Here is a 23,890-nt window from a genome sequence, read left to right as displayed (position 1 = left end):
TTTAGAAAATGGCGCCCGTCCATAATTTTTAATGACTGGGCAGGTGCCTTGGTTTAAGTACCCCAAAATTTATTTAGAGTTTACTTGTTAAGTTTTATGGTTCAATCGTGTGTTTGTGGGGTGGACAGCAGGCTGTATATATATGAGAGCTAACAGACTATTATGCAGGTCTATAGCTACATAATCTACGTATTTCTAAGCTGTTTTTTGTTTTTTTTTGATACGTGCTTTGACACTCTCCTTTTTCATCTCATATTCACATTTAAGGATTCTTTCAATATGATTGTAAAATTTTTGGAGGAAATAGTAATAATCCGTATTAATGATTCTGGTCAAAAAATCTTATGACATTTACCGACATTTTTTATGTATTATATTTATGACTTCTTTTTACATGACTGAACTAGATTTGAATATGATTGAACCAGATTTGAATGTGATTGAATTCACGGGGCACGATAAAACACTTTTATCTTTGATTAAATTGTTATTATCTTTGGCAATCATATATTGAGTTCAAATTCTCGAATCCTAGATATTTTCACTTTTACAGCTTCTTATATACCTTTCCACCAACGTAATAATATGTCTTTTTGTTTTACAGATAATGCTTCTTTCTGTATTTTAAGTATTTTATTAGTCAGTTTTTATAACCAAATATAATAAAGTTATTTTAGTAGCATCACTGCTTAATTAGTTAAGTGTTGAATTTACAAACCTTCAGAAAACTGGATCTAAAAGTAATAGTAAAAGCTCACCCTTAATCTTTGGGCCTCTTCAATACTAGCAGTGGCGTGATAAGACAGCACATCCAAAATAACTTTCTGTTTCGCGACGGCTGTCGTAGCTGCTTCGTACATCCTCGTATTGTGGATGCCCATTCCGCAGAAAATAGAGAACGCTTCGACGAAATTTTCGTCATTTTGTGTAAAAGGGAGATCATTGAACTTGTTTATTAACTGTATAACGCCGATGATTTTGTTTTTAGAGTTTTTGATCGGCATGCATAGGACGGTTTTGTGCTTGAAGTTTGTACCTTCGTCGGCCTCTGGGTCGAAGCGGGAGTCGTCGTAGACATTCGTGAGGTTTACGGTCTGAAAAATATGAAAAGAAATATTAAGAACAATTTAGTGCTATACCTTAGGGCAATGTTCAAATTTTACGATCTGATATATTTATTACTTCTTCAATGTTGGAAATAGTACGTTTAACTTATCCTAGTGACAGCGCCAGTTGAAGAAACTAGTTGAATCAATACTCTTAAGCCTCCCAATTCTACTTCTTTTACACATTTTTAACATCATTCAATCGCGCTCTTTTTTATAAGAACAGATTATAGGTAAAGTATTGTAAGGAATGCTGTAAGGATTATTTTGGAATTGTGGAATTTGGTACAGACCATTGGATTTGAGCTTCTGTTACGGTATATAATGCTGTATTTGTTTGCATAACAAAGGACTTTCCTTTAAGAAAATACCAAAGGGATTCCTCAAGAAACTGTGAGAAACCTAATTCCACAATTAAAAAAAAAAACAAGAAATGTTGAAACAAAATTAAAACTGGTTGTATTTCAAAGATTACCGATTAAGACGAGCGTGCTATTCGGATACTTATTAAACAAGATCGCCGAGTTCTTCTCGAGAATTGGTCTCATTGTGTTGATAGACCAATTTCAAAAGACATTTGCTTGAGTAGAATGAAAAAATATGAATTCTACAAGATAAGTTTTAATAAGCAACACTTATCTCATCCTAAATATTCAAACTTATCATCTCACTTTAGGTTAGGCAAAGGAAAAACCATCTCTTACAAAGATTAAAAAAAAAGAAACCGGTTTTTAGATATTTGGAGCGGTCAACCTAAGTTTGAGGTCTGTTTTGGCGATAAACGGGGAAGAACATCACAAATATTGACTCACAAGAAATGTTACGTACCCGACATCTCCGATGGTCTGGAGCTGTAGTCCTCTCAAGGAAAGGGATATATTTGTTTTATTGATGGCACTGTCAATGCTGCGAAGTACAAAAGTATTTTACAAGAAGAATTATTGCCTTCTATTAATGAAATTCAGCTGCCAGATGAGGGATTTATATGTCATCAAATGGCGCAGCCTGCCATACAGCGAAATCCTTAAGAGCATGGTTATAGAAAATGAATATTCCTGTGTTAAAATAGCCTTCGAGCAGTCCTGATCTATCCCATATGGAGACTCTTTGGCATCAGATGAAAAAAGCACTAGCAACTACAGCAGTTCGCACAATTCCTGAATTAAACGGTAAAGTTTAGGAAATTTGGAATAACTTTCAAACAGATTACTGCCAAAAATTAGTATTCCATTTTAAAACGTAAGGGTGACTCCACACAGTGGTAACGCCGAATAAATATTTTCCTCCAACTAATTTGCACCAGATATTACTTTTTCTTTTTATAATTATTGTGAAAGTAAAAGAGATAAACTATTAGGTATTGTTTATTAATTGGCAACACCGCACAGTATCAAATAAGGTTGTTCATATCCGTTTAATATATATTTAAATAAATTCTTATTCAAAAACATAAAATTGTGTTGCATATTGGTTTTCATCTAATTCATATGCGTCTGACACAATATTCACATGGCATACCAGGGTTTCCCCAACAGAAATTTCCTTGGCCTAGATGAGTGCATAGTATTCTTACCTCTGGCCATCTATATTGTACTATTATGTAAGGATATTTACAATATACTCATCAAAATCAATTACACGTAATATTGGTATAATTTACACCAACAACTGTAATTTTTTTAGCTGTTAAGTTACCTTACCGGGGACTTGATGATGAACAGTAAATTATATTGCTCGAAACCGGTCATCCAAGTTACGAATAAACAGATTGTAAGTAAAACTAAGCGCACCCTGGGTCGGGACGGTACGGTACGGACAGTAATTAACAAATTATTGTGAGTTTTATGTTAATGAGAGAAGAAGAAGAGAAGGCAAATAGTCAAAGGAAGGCCAGATTTTGGATTCAAAAAATAAATAGGAAGAGATTGGAACTATGGGAGTTTCATACCCTATTTCCTGACTTGATCGAAGATGATTGCAAGTTCTTCCAGTATTTTCGGATAACCCACATGAAATGTGAAGAACTTTTACGTATGTCCTGGCTATTTGGAATTTCAAAGAAAAACGACAAATGGCACAGAACCACTAGACCCAAGGAGAGATAAAATTATTCCGGACGCCGCAAATTGTACAGCTCAGGGTAGTCTTGCAGCAATATAATTAGTTTATAGACATTCATTATATCAATCACACTTGAATAACTTAACTGAAACGGCTTAAAGTCCGTACCGATTACTGTGCGCTCTGCCATAACAGGTGATGAGTCATCAGTACGTCATGCCAAAATGTCCTGAAAATCTTTCTTTCATACTTTTCGAGGACGGCGGAGAGTGCGCATCGTCCTGTCCTGACCGTGATGTCCAAGTATGTGCATCACAAGGGAAATCAATGCTAATTTGTTTTAAAATTCCATGAGTACCGTCCGACTGTGACGTCCCGACGCAGTGCATGCTAAGCTTATGCCTTCCTTTTTCTTTCTTAAATCCTTTGAGAAACTAGCTCGCATGTGCAATCGATTCATCATTCGTGCTCTTTATGTACTGTGATCATTTGATTATGTTTTTTACCACTACCATTGTGTAATAACATACTGCATTAAATCAAACTTAAAAATACTAAATAACCTGAAACTATTTCAAAACCAAGATATTTTAAAAAATCTAAGATATTTTCAAACATTCTAACAAATAAAAAAATATTTAAAATATAGTACTTACTTCCCCTGTAGTTGCGACATGGCCTGTTATTCCCAAATTGATCGGAAATCTGCCTTCCAGTGGACTAAAACAAAGTTAAAACTTGAGTTTTATAATATATGTATGCGTATATATATATATATATATATATATATATATATATATATATATATTTTTAATCTCGAGCTTTCAATTGTGTTTACAATTATTATCAAGAGCTAAAAAAGACAAAATATCTTACAAGGTTGAACTAAAAAGAAAAAACAATTTTTGTTAACTTACCAAATAAAAATTAGTTTAGTAAGTAAAAATTACTGCTAATACATCTTCAAAATATTTAATAAAAAAATTGTTTTAATCTAATAAATGTTTCTCCGAAAATTTTTATAATTTTGAAAACATTTTTTTTATACAAAAATAATTGAATTTATAAATAAATTTATTATTATTATTATTTATAAATTCAATTATTTTTGTATAAAAAAAATGTTTTCAAAATTATAAAAATTTTCGGAGAAACATTTATTAGATTAAAACAATTTTTTTATTAAATATTTTGAAGATGTATTAGCAGTAATTTTTACTTACTAAACTAATTTTTATTTGGTAAGTTAACAAAAATTGTTTTTTCTTTTTAGTTCAACCTTGTAAGATATTTTGTCTTTTTTAGCTCTTGATAATAATTGTAAACACAATTGAAAGCTCGGGATTAAAAAAATAGTTAACCAATAGCCCTTTTATTGACTCCAACCCATCCAAAACAGTTATATATTTGTTCCAAACGAGTCACAAGTACTTCTTTTTTCTTATTCTTATATATATATATATATATATATATATATATATATATATATATATATATATATATATATATATATATGTGTGTGTGTGTGTGTGTGTGTGTGTGTAAACATTTCAACTCGAAGTATCACACTTTCAATAAATAAAACATCGAATATAAAATAATCTTTATATTCGATGTAATCAGGTATCCAACTGTATCAAAAGCAGTTAAAACATCAATGGCGTCATTAACATATCGAAGTTTTTTTTACGTCACTATTTTATAGATGTAGACATGAACTTTATAATCTTGATGTGCCAGTATGCTATAATAAGACCCCGGAGGGTTTATTAGATGTCTAGAATGTATTTGACATTGAGGTAAATAAAAAAGATCAATACTTTAAAATATCAGTCTTATATAATTTTGTATTGGATAATAAATAACTTGAATAAAAAACTGAAATAAATATTCCGACTATATGAAACTAAAATTAAAACTACACTGAAAAAACATTAGATTGTGATCTATTGATTGTGTGACATTTGTTAAATAGTTTTATATCTATCTTTTATTCTACGGAAAATATATATAAAAACAACTTTTGAAACGATATTGGTTATAAAATTTAATTCTTTTGACTTCCAGCATTTATTAAAAAACAAGTGATATATCCTTGGAATTTCTGTTTACGGATCCAGCACTGAGAAAAATAGATATGGAATTAGCCCTCGTAACAATAACTACGATTCATCATACATATCTGTCACAATTGCACAATCTCCAGGAACCCATTCCTTATGTTACACCTGAATTTTCAAAAGTTCCTCGAAAGTAGACATTGATGTGTACAATATTCAAACCCCATACACTCCGTTAACATCACTTTTAAGGATAGTACATAGAAAAAGACTTAACATCATCACATTTAAAATTAAATACTAGGAAGTTAGTTACCATTTATTGCGGTTCATGAAATTCATAATAGCTGAAATGTGTTGTTGCGGTGTCTCATATGCTTTTTGTTTTATGAGCACTTACCTTGTTCTGCTCTCTCCGGCCTCGAAAATGTTAATGTCGTTTTCTTCGAAATCAAATACTCTCGAGAAGCTAGCTGATGAATCTTGGTGTGTTAGAAGGATCTAGAAATCATAGATTAATATTAGAATTAAGATAAGGGTTCCGACAATAGGACGATACAAGTTTAAAACATCAAATTCATCTTTAGAAAATATCGGAATGTATTTCACTAATTTTTGCGGTAATTGTTACTAATGCTGTTGTTCTGTAATGGTAAGAGTGAAAGAGCTAGGGTAGCAAAGGTACAACGTATCAGCTAATAGTGTGGAGCTATTGTATTCTGGTGACACTGGACTAGCACTTTAAAAAACGCCTTCGGCTCAGCTCTCTGAGAGGATTTTCCAAAAACTATGTGGTGCGAGTAAATGGGTCTACGTAAACGATATATATATATATATATATATATATATATATATATATATATATATATATATATATATATATGCTGAAATGAGTCATAACACTCTATTGATACCGATTCGAGCACGGGAAGTAAACTTAACGTTTAACGAATTTGTCCTCCCAGACCATATATTTGGCCAATCAAATCAAAAAAGCGATAGCAGCTTTTGCTAAGATTCATCTTGTGGAGTATATACTATGACAAGGCGTTGCGTCTGCAGTTGCTGCTGGACGTCTAGTGTGTGGGCTACTATGATCTAGCGGCCGTGCTCGTCGTTAGAACGGAAGAATTAAAATGTAGGGTAAATTAAACGATTGAGCAGATGCGATGTGGATAAATGAAGAAGAATTAGATCTAACCTCACAAAAATACAATCAGTTTTGTTAGTTGGGCTTCGAAATCTGTGAAACTTAAAAAGGCCATGAACACATCGAGGTAAACTAACATCTGATTACTTGAAACGAATCGGCTTCTACGTAAAATGAACTATTAAGGAGAAAGCTGATGAGTGTTTAGTGTAAAGGAAAAGATGAAGAAACTATAGAGCATACTCTTTCATGCGAGTGCTGGATGGGATAAATACGGAACTGAGGTGAGTAAATCACAGTGGAGTTGCTGATTGAACTGTTGCTACGTATCAAAAAAGATTGGAATTTCGTGAATAGTATGATTGTTACAGTAATGAAATAAAAAATATTTAAGAGAGAGCGAAAAAAAGCGCCGCTATGATGCTACAGTTGTATAGTAAAGTATGCTCCCTTCAACAGGTGAAGGTTTTTAGTGGATAGAAATCCCAAAATACTATCCGGCAGTGCCGGATTATGTGACATCTATTCTTGAGCTTACTTTGCTATTAAATAGTTGTTAACAGGGTTATACCTCTGTAGTTGTCACAGTGGACCTGGTTGCTTTTTTTACGTAACGGGCATATCACGCCTTTAGATCATTCACAGACATTCATTTTCAGACTGACATGGCTTCATTATGCAGTATCTGTATCAGGGCGTCGCCACCATTTTTTCATCCTAGCGTACTTCAAATCATGTCTCATATATGTAGCATTAGTTTGTTTATTTTTCTATTTGATATTTACATAATTCTTGTTTGTTATTATTGTTTATTGTTTATTGGTGGCAGCCGTAGCTCAGTGGCTATGTTACTGGCTTAACAAGCTGGAGGGCCTGGGTTCGAATCCCGGCACCGACAAAAATTTAAAATTTCTATTTAACTGAGCTGCCACCGTGCTTCGGAGGGCACGTAAAGCCGTCGGTCCCGGCTACGAAAGTAGTCGTTAGGTCATGTTAGGGGCGCTTGCGCGACCTGAAAACCCTAACACTAGACCTTAGCCAGAAGGTTACACGAACTTTACTTTTTATTGTTTAAATTTCTTCTTGGAGAAAACCACGTTCAGATTTTATATTTTAGCAAAAATCTTAATATTTCTGACATAAAATCCATTTTGAAGCATTCATCCAAAGAAATTCTTCAAAATAAATGATTAAAAAGTTGTCATACAAGTTATACAACTTTCATGAAGAAAACACATTTTATTGACTTAATTTTTAAAGGTTTTTTATCATAACTCGTACTGTTCAAAAAGAAAACTACTTAAATCATAATGATACTTATCATAATAAGACCATAGACATATAACAAAAGATAGACTGATCTTTGCAATACCAGCCCGTTCCCCCAGTGCGACAGAGAAAACTGACGCAAAGCAGTCCTTGCATTCTTTCTAATTTACCAGGTTTATCGACCACGTGGCCTAAATCACCAATGAGAAGGTCACGTGGTCGATAAATCCGACCTACTAGACAGAGATAACAGGGACTGCTTTGCGTCAGTTTTCTCTGTCGCACTGGGGGAACCCCACTGTATTCCAGCTGTCAGTGTATTTTGTATTATATGTCTATAAATAAAACAACACTCCAAATACCCTAACATAACTTATATAATGAAAGAGAAAAGCGAAAGAGAAGAGAAATAGACATATAATAAAATTAGAATGAGCGCTGCAATACAGACCAGTTTTCCCAGTGCGACAGAGAAAACTGACGCGAAGCACTGACTGCTTCTCTTTCTAATGCGCTGGTTTTCTCGACTACATTACCTTCCCATTAATCATTAAGGTCACGTGGTCGATAAACCCGGAACATTAGAAAGATATGCAGGGACTATTTTGCGTCTATTTCTCTGTCACACTGAAGGAAGCTCTCAGTCTATTAGTATTATATGTATATGAAGAAAAAAAGTGAGATTTGTCGTGATATATTGGGTTCTACAGGCAAATGTTAAATCACATCGATTCTCACACTTATTTTCCAACCGGTTTATCGACTTCTTTCTATCGACTTGATTTAAATACTCTTATGAAAGTTATTGTGGTTTATGTAACCATAAGCAAAACTAACATTGTTAGTGCTAAGTTTTTGGTAACGTAACTGTTAAAAAAATTAAAGGACAAAAAGCTGTTTTTATTCTTACCTGTACTCTCTGGCATTGAATAAGACTTTGTGCGTGAAGTAAAATCCTATACACGACGTGCTCTAACGTAGATTGCTCTTGAAATATCATTCTAGCCAAATCCAAAAGCACTTGGTTCCGTTTTATCTCTAATTGTGACTTTTCATAAAGGTGTGCGTTTCTGAGCCCAATACCACAAAACTGCAGATACTTTGAAAATACTTCTTCGTCGGTTTTTGTGAAGGGTTGTTCACCGACTTTATTTATAACCTGAAATAAGTAATATAAGAATATCAGTAATATGACAGTTTTTTAATTAAAAAAAAATTATAAAATACGGTGTGGATCATTGATTTTTCCCCTTGTTCTTATAATTTCCCTTATAGGAGGAATTTAAGTTCTGCTTACATGTAAATATCAGACAAATTTAATGTTTTCCCTCGATTTTTTGCGACATGTTCCTCAATGTTATCATTTCATATTAACAAATATATAAGAAGGAGGGAAACTGTAAGACCTATTGTTAGTCTTTGATGTAATGGGATATTGGTACTCAATTTGACACTTTGAGTTCCCATATACGGTTTGCGAGATCTTTGTAATATACTAAGCGATTCCAAACTCATCATCATTTTACACAGCTCATATTTCGTAACGGAATAAAATGATTTCTCGAAATCTATGCAAGCACAAAAATAATAAAACCCAACCTGTTGCTCATCATCATCATCCAGCCTTCATTTATCACGCCCAATGTTGGACATAGCCTAACGGGTAGGTGGTCTTGCTCTACTACGTTTGTCTGCTCTTGGCCTCCAATTTGTAATTTTGCTCGTCCATCGTGAATCGTGCATTCTAGCTACATGGCTTGCCCCTTGCCCAGTTCCATTTTAGTTCCGTTGGGCGTTCCACAACATCAGCAATACTCGTCCTTCTTCGCAGATCTTCGTTTCTTAATTGATCCCGCAACGTCACTCCCAGCATAGACCGTTTCATTCGTCCCTGTGCGACTCTCAATTTCGAAGCCGTAGTCTTGGTTAGAGTCATACTTTCCGCCGCATAAGCCATGACCGGTAATACGCATTGGTCAAATACTTTTCTTTTGAGGATATGTTGGCTCTAAGTGTGTCTCGTAGTTTTCCAACGGCTGCCCACATTAAAGTAATTCGTCTTTGGATTTCGCAACTGTTACGCAAAGGCAAGTTTAATTGAATACAACTATAAAATTAGATATTTACTTACTTGTGCTACTCCTATCACATCACCATTGGTGTCCTTAATGGGCATACATAATAAAGATTTCGTTCTGTACCCCGTTCGGTTATCAACTTCTTGGTTAAACCTTTTGTCCTAAAACACAACAATAATATTATAATTAATAAATTTCACAATTTCAATTTTAAAAGTTTGCGTTAAACTAATAAGTCAATAGACTGAGGTTTTGGAATAAGACTAGTCCTGGCAGAAACCCTGTAAATGAAATCGAAAGCTCGAACTAGTAAAATGTGACACGGTTAAACTCAAGAACTATACTTAGAAACTAAAAAAATGTTATTTTAGATTCTCAAAATTTGGTGATTTCTTCTTGGTCAAAAGTTTTCTTTTTTTTCTTAAAGTCTATCTGTTTGCAACTGTCAGCTCATTTAAAATACACATTTTCACTAATCTGCAAACAGCAGGTAAAGTGCTAGATAGTATTTTTTAAAGAGTCCATTGTTAAGACGGTTCCGGAGACAATTAACATTGAATAGACGGTACTCCTATAATAAAGCAAAGGATCCACAAAATTTACAATAATTACGACGATAAAAACAAAAAAACGGATGTAAAATATATTGCTTTGCCTTATATAGGTACCCGAAATTAATGTTTTCAAATGAGTTTTAAAATAAATTAAATCTATTTTAATTGCTAAGATTATAGAAAAACAAACATTAATAATAATTTGTGGTTCTGAAAAGAACCGTTTTCTTTTTAATCGTAACATTTGTAGATTTGATGACAGTATCACTCCACACATAGTTTTGTTTCGCTATCGCTATCCTCATCTAAATTAATTATGATCGGTTCAATTATATTATGATCTACATATACATATGAATTTTCTCTACTTATTACGTGTCGGGCTGAATTTCTCCAACTACTTGGAAGAATATCATTGACACATTTTCTTATGTGTCACTTTCTGTGTGTTTCTGTATGTTTTTCTTATATGAACTTTCAAAAAGTTCTGCCGTTGTATCTTCATGGTAGTCGACGCAGAAGTCTGTAATATTCTTTGCAGAAAGCCACAGGGCATTTGGAACCCAAGCATTTTTTGATCCAGCATGTAAAATCGTTATTCTTTTCTCTGTATTTGACGAAGCTTTTGTCTTACATTTACCGGAGGAATCGACAAATCCTTTACGTAGCGTTGAATGTGTGTCAAACCATGTCTCGTCGAGGTAAATTATTCTCTTTTCGAAGTTATATACTCATAACACCATTTTTGTAATCTATGAGATTCCATAATTACTTGTCCTTTGACAATTATACGATATCGAATTATTATATAAATACCTGAAAACTACTTTAAAAGGTGATTAGCAAACCCGCCGCGCACTACCATCGAATTCGAAAGACCCTCTTATCAGTATAGTTTCGTCAATATAAGCCTTATCTGTATTAATGAAACTATGAGTTTGGATTGTACGCAATTAAATTAACATTAAGAAATGAAGATTGACAAATTTTACCAGGAAACATATTTAAATATTACCTGAAACCGGGCCTTTTATACTATTATCGGTTAACCCAGGATGTTTATAGTCGATACTAATTGAAGTCAACTATTTACTGCTAAACAAACTTTATGAAAATCATGGGTCAGTGTTGGAGAATAAAACGGGACAAATTCAACGGCTAAATAAAATTAATGTTAAAGCGGATACATCGTACTGACATCTAACATTTAAGCAATGTGCATAAATTAAAAACTTACAGATTTAATTATAAATTATGGATTTACATCCCTTCCTCTGTGTTAGTTATTCGTTGCCCGGTCCGATTGGAATGATTATAGATTGATAAAGATCTTCAAGGTTATTATAACAGTCCACAATTTTTCTTACTCTTTTTTTACGTGATTTATGGCATTGGTCCAGTTATCTTTCGTTACGTTTTTTATGGAATTTAATAAAAGTTGTTTGACATAATTCAATTTGAAAGTTGTATTGTGTCTGGTCACTTAACTTTTTACTTGGAGCTATATTAACTCTATTGGATTTAGTTGACAATGAAAAGGCGGCAAACGTAATACCGTTATTCCTATTGTTTTTTCCATTTCGTCATTAACATATTTTTTAATTTATGTTGCCTTGCAATTCGTAATAATTTCTTCTTAAGCATATTCTGATCATACGGTATTGTTTTGCGTTGGAACCTGTCAATTATATCTAATTTTTTCCATGAGACCGTCGGTAACTTTACCATTAATTTTGAGTGATAGCTGACGTTATCGAAAACAACAACAGCATAATTTGGTAGAGAATTCAATACCTGAGAAAACTAATCCTCAAAAACATAGAAGTTCACTTCTTCGTGGTAATCTTTAGTGGATTTTGAAACGAACTCAAATAAACCATTCTCCACAAAACCATATTCGCTACCAATGTGTGTGATTATTAATTTTCGACAGTTTCCTGCGGGAACATTGAAACTAGTAGAATTTTTGAGAACTTGTAATATTTTTATCTACTACTAGGTTTTATCTAAATAGAAAATGCATCTTCTCTCAGCATTTTCTTCTGTATCGTTTAGTATAGGTTTTTTTCTTTTGATTTTCATAGCAAAAACCGAAGTAGTTTCCACAACTTATCTCGGCCAAAGTGAGGAAAATTATAATCTCCCATTGCCTTTAATATTGTATGCCATGTAAGAATATGCTTGTATTGAATAGAGTACCTCCATTATAGGGAAAAGAACGAATGAACTTTTCTCCGAAGGACGTTTCTATGAAAGTCATCAATTTGTTGTTGTCCTTGATGTCTTTTTTTGGCTCAGTAATGTTTCCTCTTTTTTCTTTCACTCAAAAATCTAATGGTTATTTTACTAACACCTGTCATACCGGAGTCACTACGTTATTAACTACTGTTAAAGGTTGTTGTGAACAAGGGAGTCATGTACATTTTACACACTAGTTTTTTTCTCCCAGGGTATATGCGCAGTTTTTAAGTTTATCACAAACAAATTGAAACGATGATGCCATTTTAATGCATGTACTGAACTGCTAACTGATAAAATAACACGGACGGTATCAAATTCCTCACAACTTTCCCTTACACGTCGGCAGGTACCACAAAGAGAATTTGTCAAATTCGTCAATCATTAATAAAGGATTATCTCCTAATAAGACAAAGTATTCTATGAATGTAATAGTATAACTATGTCTTATAAATTAGGCAAAAATAGCACTACTATTAAAAGAGAGAAGTTGCTTTGTAAAAAAATTAAAGATCTGAAGTACCGGAGTCTTGACGGTAATCCTTAACCTCTATTTCTTCTTCTTAAAGTGCCTATCCGTTCCGGATGTTGGCGATCATCACGGCTATCTTTACTTTGTTTATTGCAGCGCGGAACAGTTCAGTGGTAGTCGTGTTATACCACTTTCGTAAATTTTGAAGCCAGGAAATGCGTCTTCTTCCCGGTCCTCGCTTAACATTTACCTTCCCCTCTGAGAATCAGCTGGAGAAGGCCGTAACGGTCTTGATTTCTCATTACGTGTCCTAGATATTCCAACTTTTTAGTTTTGACGGTCATGAGAATTTCACATTCTTTCACCATTCTACGCAGGACCTCCACATTAGTAACTCTGTCAACCCAGGATATACGTAAGATGCGCCTATAACACCACATTTCGAAAGCTTCGAGCCGATTCATAGATGCAACAGTCAGTGTCCACGCTTCTATTCCGTTGAGCAGAACTGTGAATATGTAGCAGTTCAATAGACTGCATTTTGTTTTTAATGATATGTCTCGACTGTTGAAAATGGTTCTCATTCTAACGAATGGTGCTTTTGCTTTTATTATTCGCTGTTTAATTTCTGTTGAGTGGTCCCATTGGCTATTGAAATTTGTGGCTAGATATGTATATTGCTCGACTCTTTCGATATTCTGTTGGTTGATTGTAAGTTGAGCGTTTAGTATTGGTTTTTTACTAATTGTCATGAATTTGGTTTTCTTTATGTTAAGAGCTAGTCCGTATCTGTTGCTGACTTCTGTTGGTATCCTAACCTCTATTTCAAGATTTGCATTTGCGATGAGGATGGGCAGCTAGTTGTAAACTTATAGGGTATAGTCTTGACATTGCAAAATCTATATATGATTATTCTACTTGTATGTTACTCTCTGTTATTTATGTTGTCTTAACTTTCCGCCTAATGGGTATATCGATTTTTTTGCATTGGAAACTAGCAGAAGATACTTAGTTCATGTTTTTTCAATTTTCCTTAACAATTGTCAATTTGATTTGTTATATAAACATTATGTAGATATTATGTAATATCTAAAAATAACTGTCTACAACGTACATTTATTGATCACATACCGAATATAAATTTTTAGACAGGTAAATAATATGATTGAATGCCCATAAAACCAAATAAATCTGTATTCAAACGATTATGGTAATGAGACTTCACAAGCAGAAGGCGATAAGACATAATAGAATAGTTTTATATCTACATACAACTATGACATAACTAAAAATTTTGTAAACATCCTTCTAAATTCTATCACGTTTTACCAATTCAATAATTTTATTATTTATGACTTGATTTATTGAAGCCAAAAAAGTGATTAAATGTGTTTCAAATAGTCGAATATAGGTAACTGTTGATTAAGTATGCGGGACATATAATAGTTGAAATGAAACTCGCAGGTGTAGCAATCGAGTACAATACTGTAATTACAATAAAATTACAGTAGTCACACTAGTGACTGTGAAATAGAAAAGAAAATAGACTTAAAGAATGAAATAATCTAATGGAGGAGAGATATAAAGCAAACCACATGTAGTAAAATATAAAGAACCAAATTAAAATATTAAAAGGGAAATCAAAGATTTTATAGAGAAACAGATTAGCACAGAGTAGAAATAATTTAAAGGCTATAAAAAGAAGTAAGTCAGCAAGAGATAAATACACATAAACACTGTATAGTGATTAAAGATAAACACACTCTGATATCAGAGGTTCATCAAAAAGCAACAAAACAAATTTAGCTTTTACAGAAGAAGCTGAACTGAACTGTTTCAACTTGAGTTGACCTATTCAATGTCGTTTACCACACGGAAACAATTCCAAAGAATTTATTCTTGTCCAAATTTGTGATATAACACAAACGTGACTCCCAATAGCACTACTATTCTCGAAAAATCTCATATTGCAAATAATATTTGCCAAAATTTAGTCTGAAACAAGTCTTCTTCCTCTTCCTCTTTATAAGCAATTCTGCTTGTTCATTGGCGGATTAATACCTCTATGGAAGGTTGTCACTCCATCTTTTGCGCGGTTGTCCGATACTTCTTTTGCCGATTGGTGACTTATCTCTTGCTATTTTGGCGACACGGGTCTCCCCCATTCTGCTTATGTGGTTATTCCATTCTTTTTTTCTATTTTGTGTCCATTCATCACTGTACGTTACGTCTGAAATAAGTGAAAATACGAAGGTGCTAAGAACAAGGATGGGTAACAGAGTAAGTTTGTTGTAATGTATAATGTATGTTTCGAAAGGATCGTTTAGCCCTGTAAGTCTTTCCACACTGCGATCAGAATTTTTTTATAGGTTTTATGTTCAGTGCACGAATTCTAGGTTTCTAAAAAAGCTTAATATTATAACAATATTATAAAGACAAATTGTGGAAAATTATGCACAAATTATACTTTGTTTGAGAGAAGCACGATAGAAAATCTGTGTTTATAGAGACAGAAGAAATAATTTATTCGAGGAGGCGATACTTAAGAGGAACTCTCAGAGAAGAGAAGGCCCTAATATTGTTTATCTAGATCAAACATGAATTATTAAAGAGCGCATTTTATAAGAAAAGTTTGGCAGGAAACAGATTACAGATGCTTGTCTGGCGTTTACTATAGGTTTGTTTACTGGTAACTGGTAAAGGTCGTCATTTGATTATCACTCATACTGTTGTCGAAAAATATTTTGATCATATCATATGTTTCCAACCTATTAATTATATCGTACTTGTGGGTAATGCCATTAACCTAACAGTAACTGGAAAAAGAAAGCCCTTAGATTGGTTAGTAATTAGTAACCAAAGAAATAAAGATAGAAGGAATATTAAAAAAAGAGCTTTTTCTGTTAGATAAACTACATTCATCAAAATTTAATCAGTATGATAGAGATGAAGTAGCCAAAAAACGTGTAGTTGCGATTATTACCTTATTGCGAACCTAACCTCATTAAACTAATCTACACTCAAATGAAGGAATATGTCGCGAGAAGCGAGAAACAATACCGCATGTAAACAGGGAGATTGTATATATATATATATATATATATATATATATATATATATATATATATATATATAGAAGTAAACGTTAAATAGTGGGCTTACAGCAATAAAAAATGAAACGTGTACTCTTTTAAATTTTTATTCCAAGCTTTCGGACATTGGTTATGTCCTTCATCAGAGAGAAACTTAATGAGGTTGTATCAACGAAGATGTATTATAATGTTGATAAAATTTATCATAGCCTCTCATCTTTTTTCAATATATAAAACCTATTTTTATGTTTAAAAATTTAAAAAAATTACTGTACATCCAAAAACACTTAATTATTCTAAATAAATACATGACATTGAAAAATAAATACATACAATGTCATGTATTTATTTAGAATAATTAAGTGATTTTGGATGAACAGTAATTTTTTAAAATTTTTAAACATAAAAATAGGTTTTATATATTGGAAAAAGATGAGAGACTATGATAAATTTTATCAACATTATAATACATCTTCGTTGATACAACCTCATTAAGTTTCTCCCTGATGAAAGACATAACCAATGTCCGAAAGCTTGGAATAAAAATTTAAAAGAGTACACGTTTCATTTTTTATTGCTGCAAAACCACTATTTAACGTACTTCCTTACGTTGTCAGCAAATACTTCTGGTTCATATATATATATATATATATATATATATATATATATATATATATATATATATATATATATATATATATATATTATAATGACGGTATTAGATTTTTGTTTTGATACAGGGCAGCGACAGCCGCTTATACGTAGTTCGACCTCTTTAGGTCTCCTCAGAACGGTATAGCCATTGCTATGAACCAAAACAAAAATCTCTCCCGTCCTAGACAATAGTTATCAAAATAACTATATACGGACGTAACTACGCTATCTAAAAACAAAAAGATAAATCAAACGATTTCTACCTAGCGAAACCGAATTCAAATTTTTACCACTGTGTTTTCTAAAACATGCGAAAAAAACAGCTGGATAAATTACTCGGCAAGGGAATCTAAAATTGCATTCCACATGCCGTTCACCCTGGTCAAAATTCGTAGTGAATTCAGTTTCTGGTACTCCAAACGAAGTAAGTAATAAAACATAATGTCTGACAAATCTCATATAAAGTAGTGGTATCATAATACCGTCGAACCGGAGCGTTTCCACCGCATCCGGCCAAAACGCATAATGTGACATCGCACTTAAAGCTTGTTCATTTGCATTTTGCATTTTATATTGTACTTAGTATATTCGACGTTTGTCAAGGTGGTCGTCGGAGTAATTTTATAATATCTTGTACAGAACAAAGACAAGAAGGTATCGATATTTATAATTTTTCTGCTTTGAACATGTAATCTTGTGCCATAAAACTGTGCTATGATACATTTCGAAATCGACTATAAGTAATATATTTATTAATAGTTCCACTCGAGTTATTACTTTTTTTACTTTCTCGCGCTATGCTGTTGATTCTATTAATTTTTTGAAGCACTAGGTATATATTATGTTCGAATAATTCCATTATCAATCATATCCAATCATCTGAATGAATCTAATAGTCCAAATCGAAATAATTTAATATACTAACGCGCAAATTGTGATTGGTATCGCAAACAAATAATTAACAGCATTTGGTATGTGAAGTCACTACTGATTTCCTAATTCGCCGGTTACAGTAAATTGAAATAGCCGAATCGTGTATTACCATGGCTTGTGTGGTCCGTGATAAAATTACGTGCACAATAAATATTAATATAAATATAATAATAACGTACGAAATAATATAAAATATCGACTATTTATATATCTACATATTAATCTATATAATTTATACAGGTTGTTTCAAAAAGGTATGTCATAAATTAAATCACGCATTCCGGGGAGAAAAATAAATTGATTGAATCCAACTTTTCTTAGTACAAAAGTGTACACAAAAAAGTTACAGTTCTTTTTAAGTTACAAAATAAAAATTGTTATTTTGCATTATCTCCTAAACTACTTGACATTTTGTTATAAAAATGGACACGTTACTTTCTTGTTCTGAAAGCATTTTTCATACAAAAGAAACAACAAAATCTAAGGGCACAGAAAAATTTTAAGGGGGATGTGCGGCCCTAAATCCCCCCAAACTTTTGAGTACGTTCAAATCGAATGAATTTTGTGGCATCATTAGTTTAACACATTATTTTTAAAACTTTTTTGCCTCTTATCACTTTTTCGAAAAACTAGTTTTTTCCTAGTTGGCCATAAAATTACAACTAGTTTCTACAGATACAATAATTACAAACAGTTCCATCAATAATAGTTAATAATTTGAAGCATCGAGTTAGAATCTATGGAGAGGGCATCACGTGACTAAAAACGACCTCACTTCGGCCATATTGTTTTGACACTTTTGACAGATCGTATATGTTTGTTTACGTTTGTTGATTTTCGAATATTTTTAGTTTTATAATACTTTTATAGAAACTGTAATAATATATTGTGATAGTGCATAATAATGGTTTCTTGTTCTCAACGTAGTTGCAGTGGCAGAAGCAATGTTAATAAAAAATCTTCAGGAATAACGTTCTACAGGTTAGTATACAAATATGTAAACAATGTAATGGTCCGTACTTCAGAGAATAAATTAATAGTATTTGACTGTACTAATTTATCTTTATGTATAATATATCGTGTTTTTAGCGTTTACCGCGGGATAAATAAATCATAGTTTATTAAAAATGTATTGCACTTTGTAGATTATGATTAAATCTTCTGAATAACTAGTCATATTTTTATAGTAGTTTTAATATTATTGAGTCCGGTCATGATCTCACCGCCATATTGGTATCACCGTTAACCACGCCTACCTACGCCGTTTTTAATACATACGTTAATATGCTCATAGCTTCTCCATAGATTCTAACTCGATGATTTGAAGCTACCATTTATTGTGTGAATAAGATTAATATTAAAAATTTTGATATTACAATGGCCTACGCATTTCAGGAAATGGCAGATATGCACTTAACTTTGGGTAAGTTGGATCAGATTAAATTATGATTTCAATAAACTATCGGGAATATCGTAGGTGAATGTCAAGGAAATAGTGCAGCAGCCGCAAGGCGTTATGCAGTAAAATACCCCAATCGAAATACACCCGATAGACGATTATTTCTGACCATTGATCGTCGTTTACGGGAAAAAGGTACATTCCAACCGCAAGTTGCTGGCAATAGTGGTCGTCCAATAATGGATGCAACTGATGAAGACATTTTAGAAATAATTGAAGAAGTCCCTGGAACAAGTACAACGGTAGTAGCTGCTCAAGTAAATGTTCCTCACGTAAGGGTTTGGAGGCGTTTGAAGGATCAGCTGCTTAAACCCTATCACTTAACAACGGTTCAAGAGTTATTGGTTGAAGATTATCCTAAAAGGATTGGATTTTGCGAATCAGTAAGAATTATGTAGGATGTAGTATTATTCTCTATTATACAATCTATAGCTTTCATAATGACAAAAGCTTCTGCTGTAAAAATGGACGTTTTCTTACATATCTTATTAAGATATGTTAATTCAGAGTATCTAGGTATCATCACACGAATATTCAACAATAAAACATCTATGTTAACTTTAATTGTTGTAGGAGTGAAGTCTAATGTGTTTCTAAATCCTTCACATAATGGAGCTGAGTTTTTGTTTGTCCAGTATGATCCTGTAAGGTATTTAAATATTTAGGGTGGAGATTTTGTGAGTAAGTGGTGAATTTTTGACTTTACACTTGATATTCATTTTTTCTGCTAGTAATTGTCTTCTCAGTTCTAACGGAGATTCCACAGTTTCTACTCTTAATGGTTCAATTGGAGTGGATTTCATTGCGCCAATGAAGAGTCGCAAAGCTTAGTTTTGTAAAGTAATGTATTACTTGCACAGCCATATAGAAAGCTACCATAATCTATAATGTATCTTATATATGATTTATAAAAAGTCAAGGCTGTTTGGGGCTCCGCCCCCACCATGTCCTCATAATACATTTCAAGAAGTTTAATCCCTTACTACATTTTTATAAAATGTCTTCGATGTGTGCTGTAAAGGTTAATTTTTGGTCTAGGGTGATGCCGAGATATTTTATTTGGTTGGCTAAAAAAAAATTCATTCAGTTTTATGGTGGTACAATTTGGAATATTATGACGTATTGTGAAGTATTGTGATTTATAGGTCGTTATGTAAACCAGAAAAAGATCGAAACTTCATTCAAGGATGATATACCGTTGATGATTATTTCGTGCGATTTAAAAGAACATTTAATCTCAGTCAGAAAGTGCCACAAACAATAAAATTGGCAAAAAAAAAGAATTGTTTAAGAAACATAACCCAGGACCGACCTGTTATTGTTATCTACGATGACCATAGCTTCCCCCCAAACCAGCCACATCCTTCAACCGATGAACCTCAGTGTGTTCAGGCCTTTAAAAATAAAATGGCAGGAGGATCTCATTAAGTGAGAACGAAAGAATTATAAATATACACTTCCCAAATCCGTTTTTGCTGCTATAATGTCAAAAATTTGGGAAAATATAGTAACTAGATATTATTGAACATGGATTTCAAAACGCTGAAATTTTTCCATTTTGCGACGACATAATACCCATTGAAAGTTATAAACAACAAGCATATAAACGTTGGTACACTGTTCAAGAACGTCAGGCAGATGTAACTGAATCCACTTATAACACAGCAGATTAATCACAACCAGCCGTAGTACCCACAACAACCACAATCGCTAACGAAGTCAATATGTCTGAAGGCGGAGTCTCAACATCTTTAAACCATCGGCAGAAAAGTTAAAAAAGTTGCTTCTGTAGCAATTAAAACAAACATCAAAAACTACCACCGAAAGAACGAAAATCTACGCTGCTGCGAAAGTGATCACTTCAGAAGACGCTGTTGCTAAACTTTAACACATTCAAAACCAGCGGCTTGAAAAATCCATCAAAATAAAAAAGGTTAGAAAACAATAACTAAAAAAAATAGTAGAGAAGATAAAAAGTGAATATTGAAAGCAAAAATAAAAATAAGCAGAAAAAGTCGACGAAAAAAGTTCTTATTTGAAGAAAACAGTAGTGATGGCGACAGTATTGAAGATAAACAAAGCATTTCAATCAATTCTACCATAGATGAAGTGGAATAAATTAAGTTTCTCAATCAAATGAAGCTAGACTTGACAAAAATGAACGTGGGTGATTGGATTGGGGTTAAATTAAATCAGCAGAAACTGGTTAAACTATAAATGTAGATCAGCTAACAGAAAAAGAACCATGCCTAGAGACAAAATTTTGTCGGCGAATTAGCAAGATATTCACATTTCATTGGCCGCATATGGTATAAGATAAAAGCATAATCAATGAAGATGAGATTTGTATGCACTTATTGTCTCCTACAGTAGAAAAAAGTGGAAACATAGTGTTTAACGTTACATTTGAAACATATAATGTGGGTTACGTAATGTATTTTCTATTGCAAATAATTTTTTTTTGTATATCAAGGTTAATTATTTACTCTTACTCCGGCAAATTTGCTTACACTCTGATAGTAAAAAATGTGCTTCAGGTTACACTTTTCCCACTCGTCAGCATGGACACCAAAATAAAAAAGTAACAAAATAAAATTGAAGGGAGAGAAGGAAACATAAGGGACATTCCCTTATGTTTCCCCATATGCTTGTGTACTTAATGTCTCTTCAGTAATCTTGGCAAAAATAAGTGAGATTTAGAGACATATTTTTTGGCCAATGTACGTCAAACAGGAACTACTGAAGTAATGTTTCCACCAACCCCGGTATACCTTACTATAATAAAATTATGAAGTTTTCACTTCATAAAAATAGCATGATTTGGAGGTTATATTTTGTTTTTTTATTAAATTAATTTTTATTTTTTTTAAGTGCTCAAGACGATGATTTTTAATAAAAAAAAAAACGAAATAAACGAAATAAATAATGCTATAGACCTCCGGACTTCAATAGAAGTTGAGCCATCATTTTATACCTTATACCTTTGAGAGTACTGAAAGATAAAATCAAGGAGAATAAAATATGTGAAAACTGTGGTTTCCTAGGGAAATCTGCGTAAAAATTGAATTTGTAAAGAAAATCGCATGTGCTGCGACAATTTTCTCCCATATGCCATTTTACTAATCGAAAGACCATTGATTTTATTTTTAAAAATGTTGGCATAAGAGCTACTGGTGCCCTAATCGTGTTAATTATGACCTAAACATGTAATGTTAGTAGGTCAGTCCCCATGATTTTCTCCTTCACGTTTTTACGATAAAGAACTTGACAGCAAAAACCTTGACCTCGCTATCCTTGAAGTTTTCTCTGATGCTTCTTGGGGTGATGATCCTGAAGATAGAAAATCTAATACCGGTTTTGTTTTTAAATTAGCCTCAGGACCAATATCTTGGGAAAGTAGAAAGCAAAGAACTGTTGCTCTTTCATCTTCAGAAGCTGAGTATATCGCAGCATCAGATGCTTGTAAGGAAGCTGTATATTTAAATCGCTTACTACATGAAATTTGTAAAGATTACAAACATAATGTTAGTTTGTTTGTTGACAATCAGAGTGCAATTAAAATTGCAGAGAATCCAATATTCCATGGTCGGACCAAGCATATTGGTATCCGGTACTATTTCATTAGAGAGGTGGTAGCTGAAGGTACAGTTGAACTATTGTATAAGCCAACTGATGAGATGGCTGCCGATGTATTAACCAAGGGTTTGCCTAGAGTTAAGCATGAAAAATGAATTTCTGACATTGGCATGCAGATAATCAGAAACTAAACAATTTGTTATATATAATATGCATCTGTGTATTTCAATTTTTTGTTTAATTTCTTGATGTTCTAACTTTACAGTTTACGGGAGAGTGTTGGAATAAGTAAATTTACTATTAATATTTAAACTGTAAGGTTCAGAAACATTTTTTGTATTATAAGTAATATATCGGATAGACTGTTTTAATTTTAAAGTTCATGTGGTTGTTGTTGTTAGATTTTAAGCGCCATGTTGACATGTTGTATGTTTTTCATTAAACTCATTAATATAAATAAATAAAAACGTTTGTGATTTTATTTATATATTCAATTTAAAATCTTAATATTGAAGTTATAGTATAGGTAGCGTGACTACTCTGTTAAGTAGTAAAATTGGCTAAGAATTCTGGTTTTAACTATACCAGTCTTTCTTCGGTTCTAACACTATTTGACGAAGTCCGAAACATGTGGTACTGTGAACAGAGACAGACTATTCGAGAGAAAAGACAGTTTTACAATATTACATATTGTATTTTCAGTACGCATTAATATATTCCACTATAGAATCTTCAGGCAAAAAATATCAACCGTATGAATCATCCCATGTTTTATCCCATTTGTAAACTATTAATTCGCTACCGTTGCATTTAATAACAATGGCTTAAAGCGTTCTACAGTCATCCGTCAGGCATCAATTGCTTATTGCAATAAGCAACACAATGCGTAGCAAAAAATCGAATTAATCTGTTAAAGGTCGGAAAGTTGTTAATTTCTCAGTACACTAACATATTTAATGATGTCAGGAAATTAAAATATCTACAGTAAGACAATAAATTTAATGACGCCCGGAAATTAAAATATATACAGTAAGACAATAAAATAGCAATTAATATTTATGTTATTGTCGATAATAATTCGATAAGATTGTTAAAATTATGACGTACGCTGAACAGAAAACTGTTTCTAAATGTTTGTAAAACGCACAGATGTATGTACCATTTTCAAGTAAAGTTTATATCAGCGTT

The 23,890-nt window shown here is 32.7% G+C and overlaps 1 protein-coding gene across 15 annotated transcripts in view; it reads right to left on the bottom strand.

The window, feature by feature from the left end:
- Positions 1 to 23,890, bottom strand: part of Pde11 (Phosphodiesterase 11) — a 252,073-nt gene that overhangs the window by 22,553 nt on the left and 205,630 nt on the right. For all 15 annotated transcript variants that reach the window (XM_072542051.1, XM_072542061.1, XM_072542068.1 and 12 more), the window contains 5 exons: positions 9,778 to 9,885; positions 8,557 to 8,805; positions 5,628 to 5,728; positions 3,824 to 3,887; positions 759 to 1,094 (listed from right to left, as the gene is read on the bottom strand). In XM_072542051.1, coding sequence (XP_072398152.1) covers positions 759 to 1,094; positions 3,824 to 3,887; positions 5,628 to 5,728; positions 8,557 to 8,805; positions 9,778 to 9,885 — 858 coding nt within the window. The remainder of the gene's footprint in view (positions 1 to 758; positions 1,095 to 3,823; positions 3,888 to 5,627; positions 5,729 to 8,556; positions 8,806 to 9,777; positions 9,886 to 23,890) is intronic.

This window comes from Diabrotica undecimpunctata, chromosome 1 (genome assembly GCF_040954645.1).
Source record: "Diabrotica undecimpunctata isolate CICGRU chromosome 1, icDiaUnde3, whole genome shotgun sequence".
Classification (NCBI taxonomy): Eukaryota; Metazoa; Arthropoda; class Insecta; order Coleoptera; family Chrysomelidae; genus Diabrotica; species Diabrotica undecimpunctata.
This window is presented reverse-complemented; position numbering and strand designations above follow the sequence as displayed.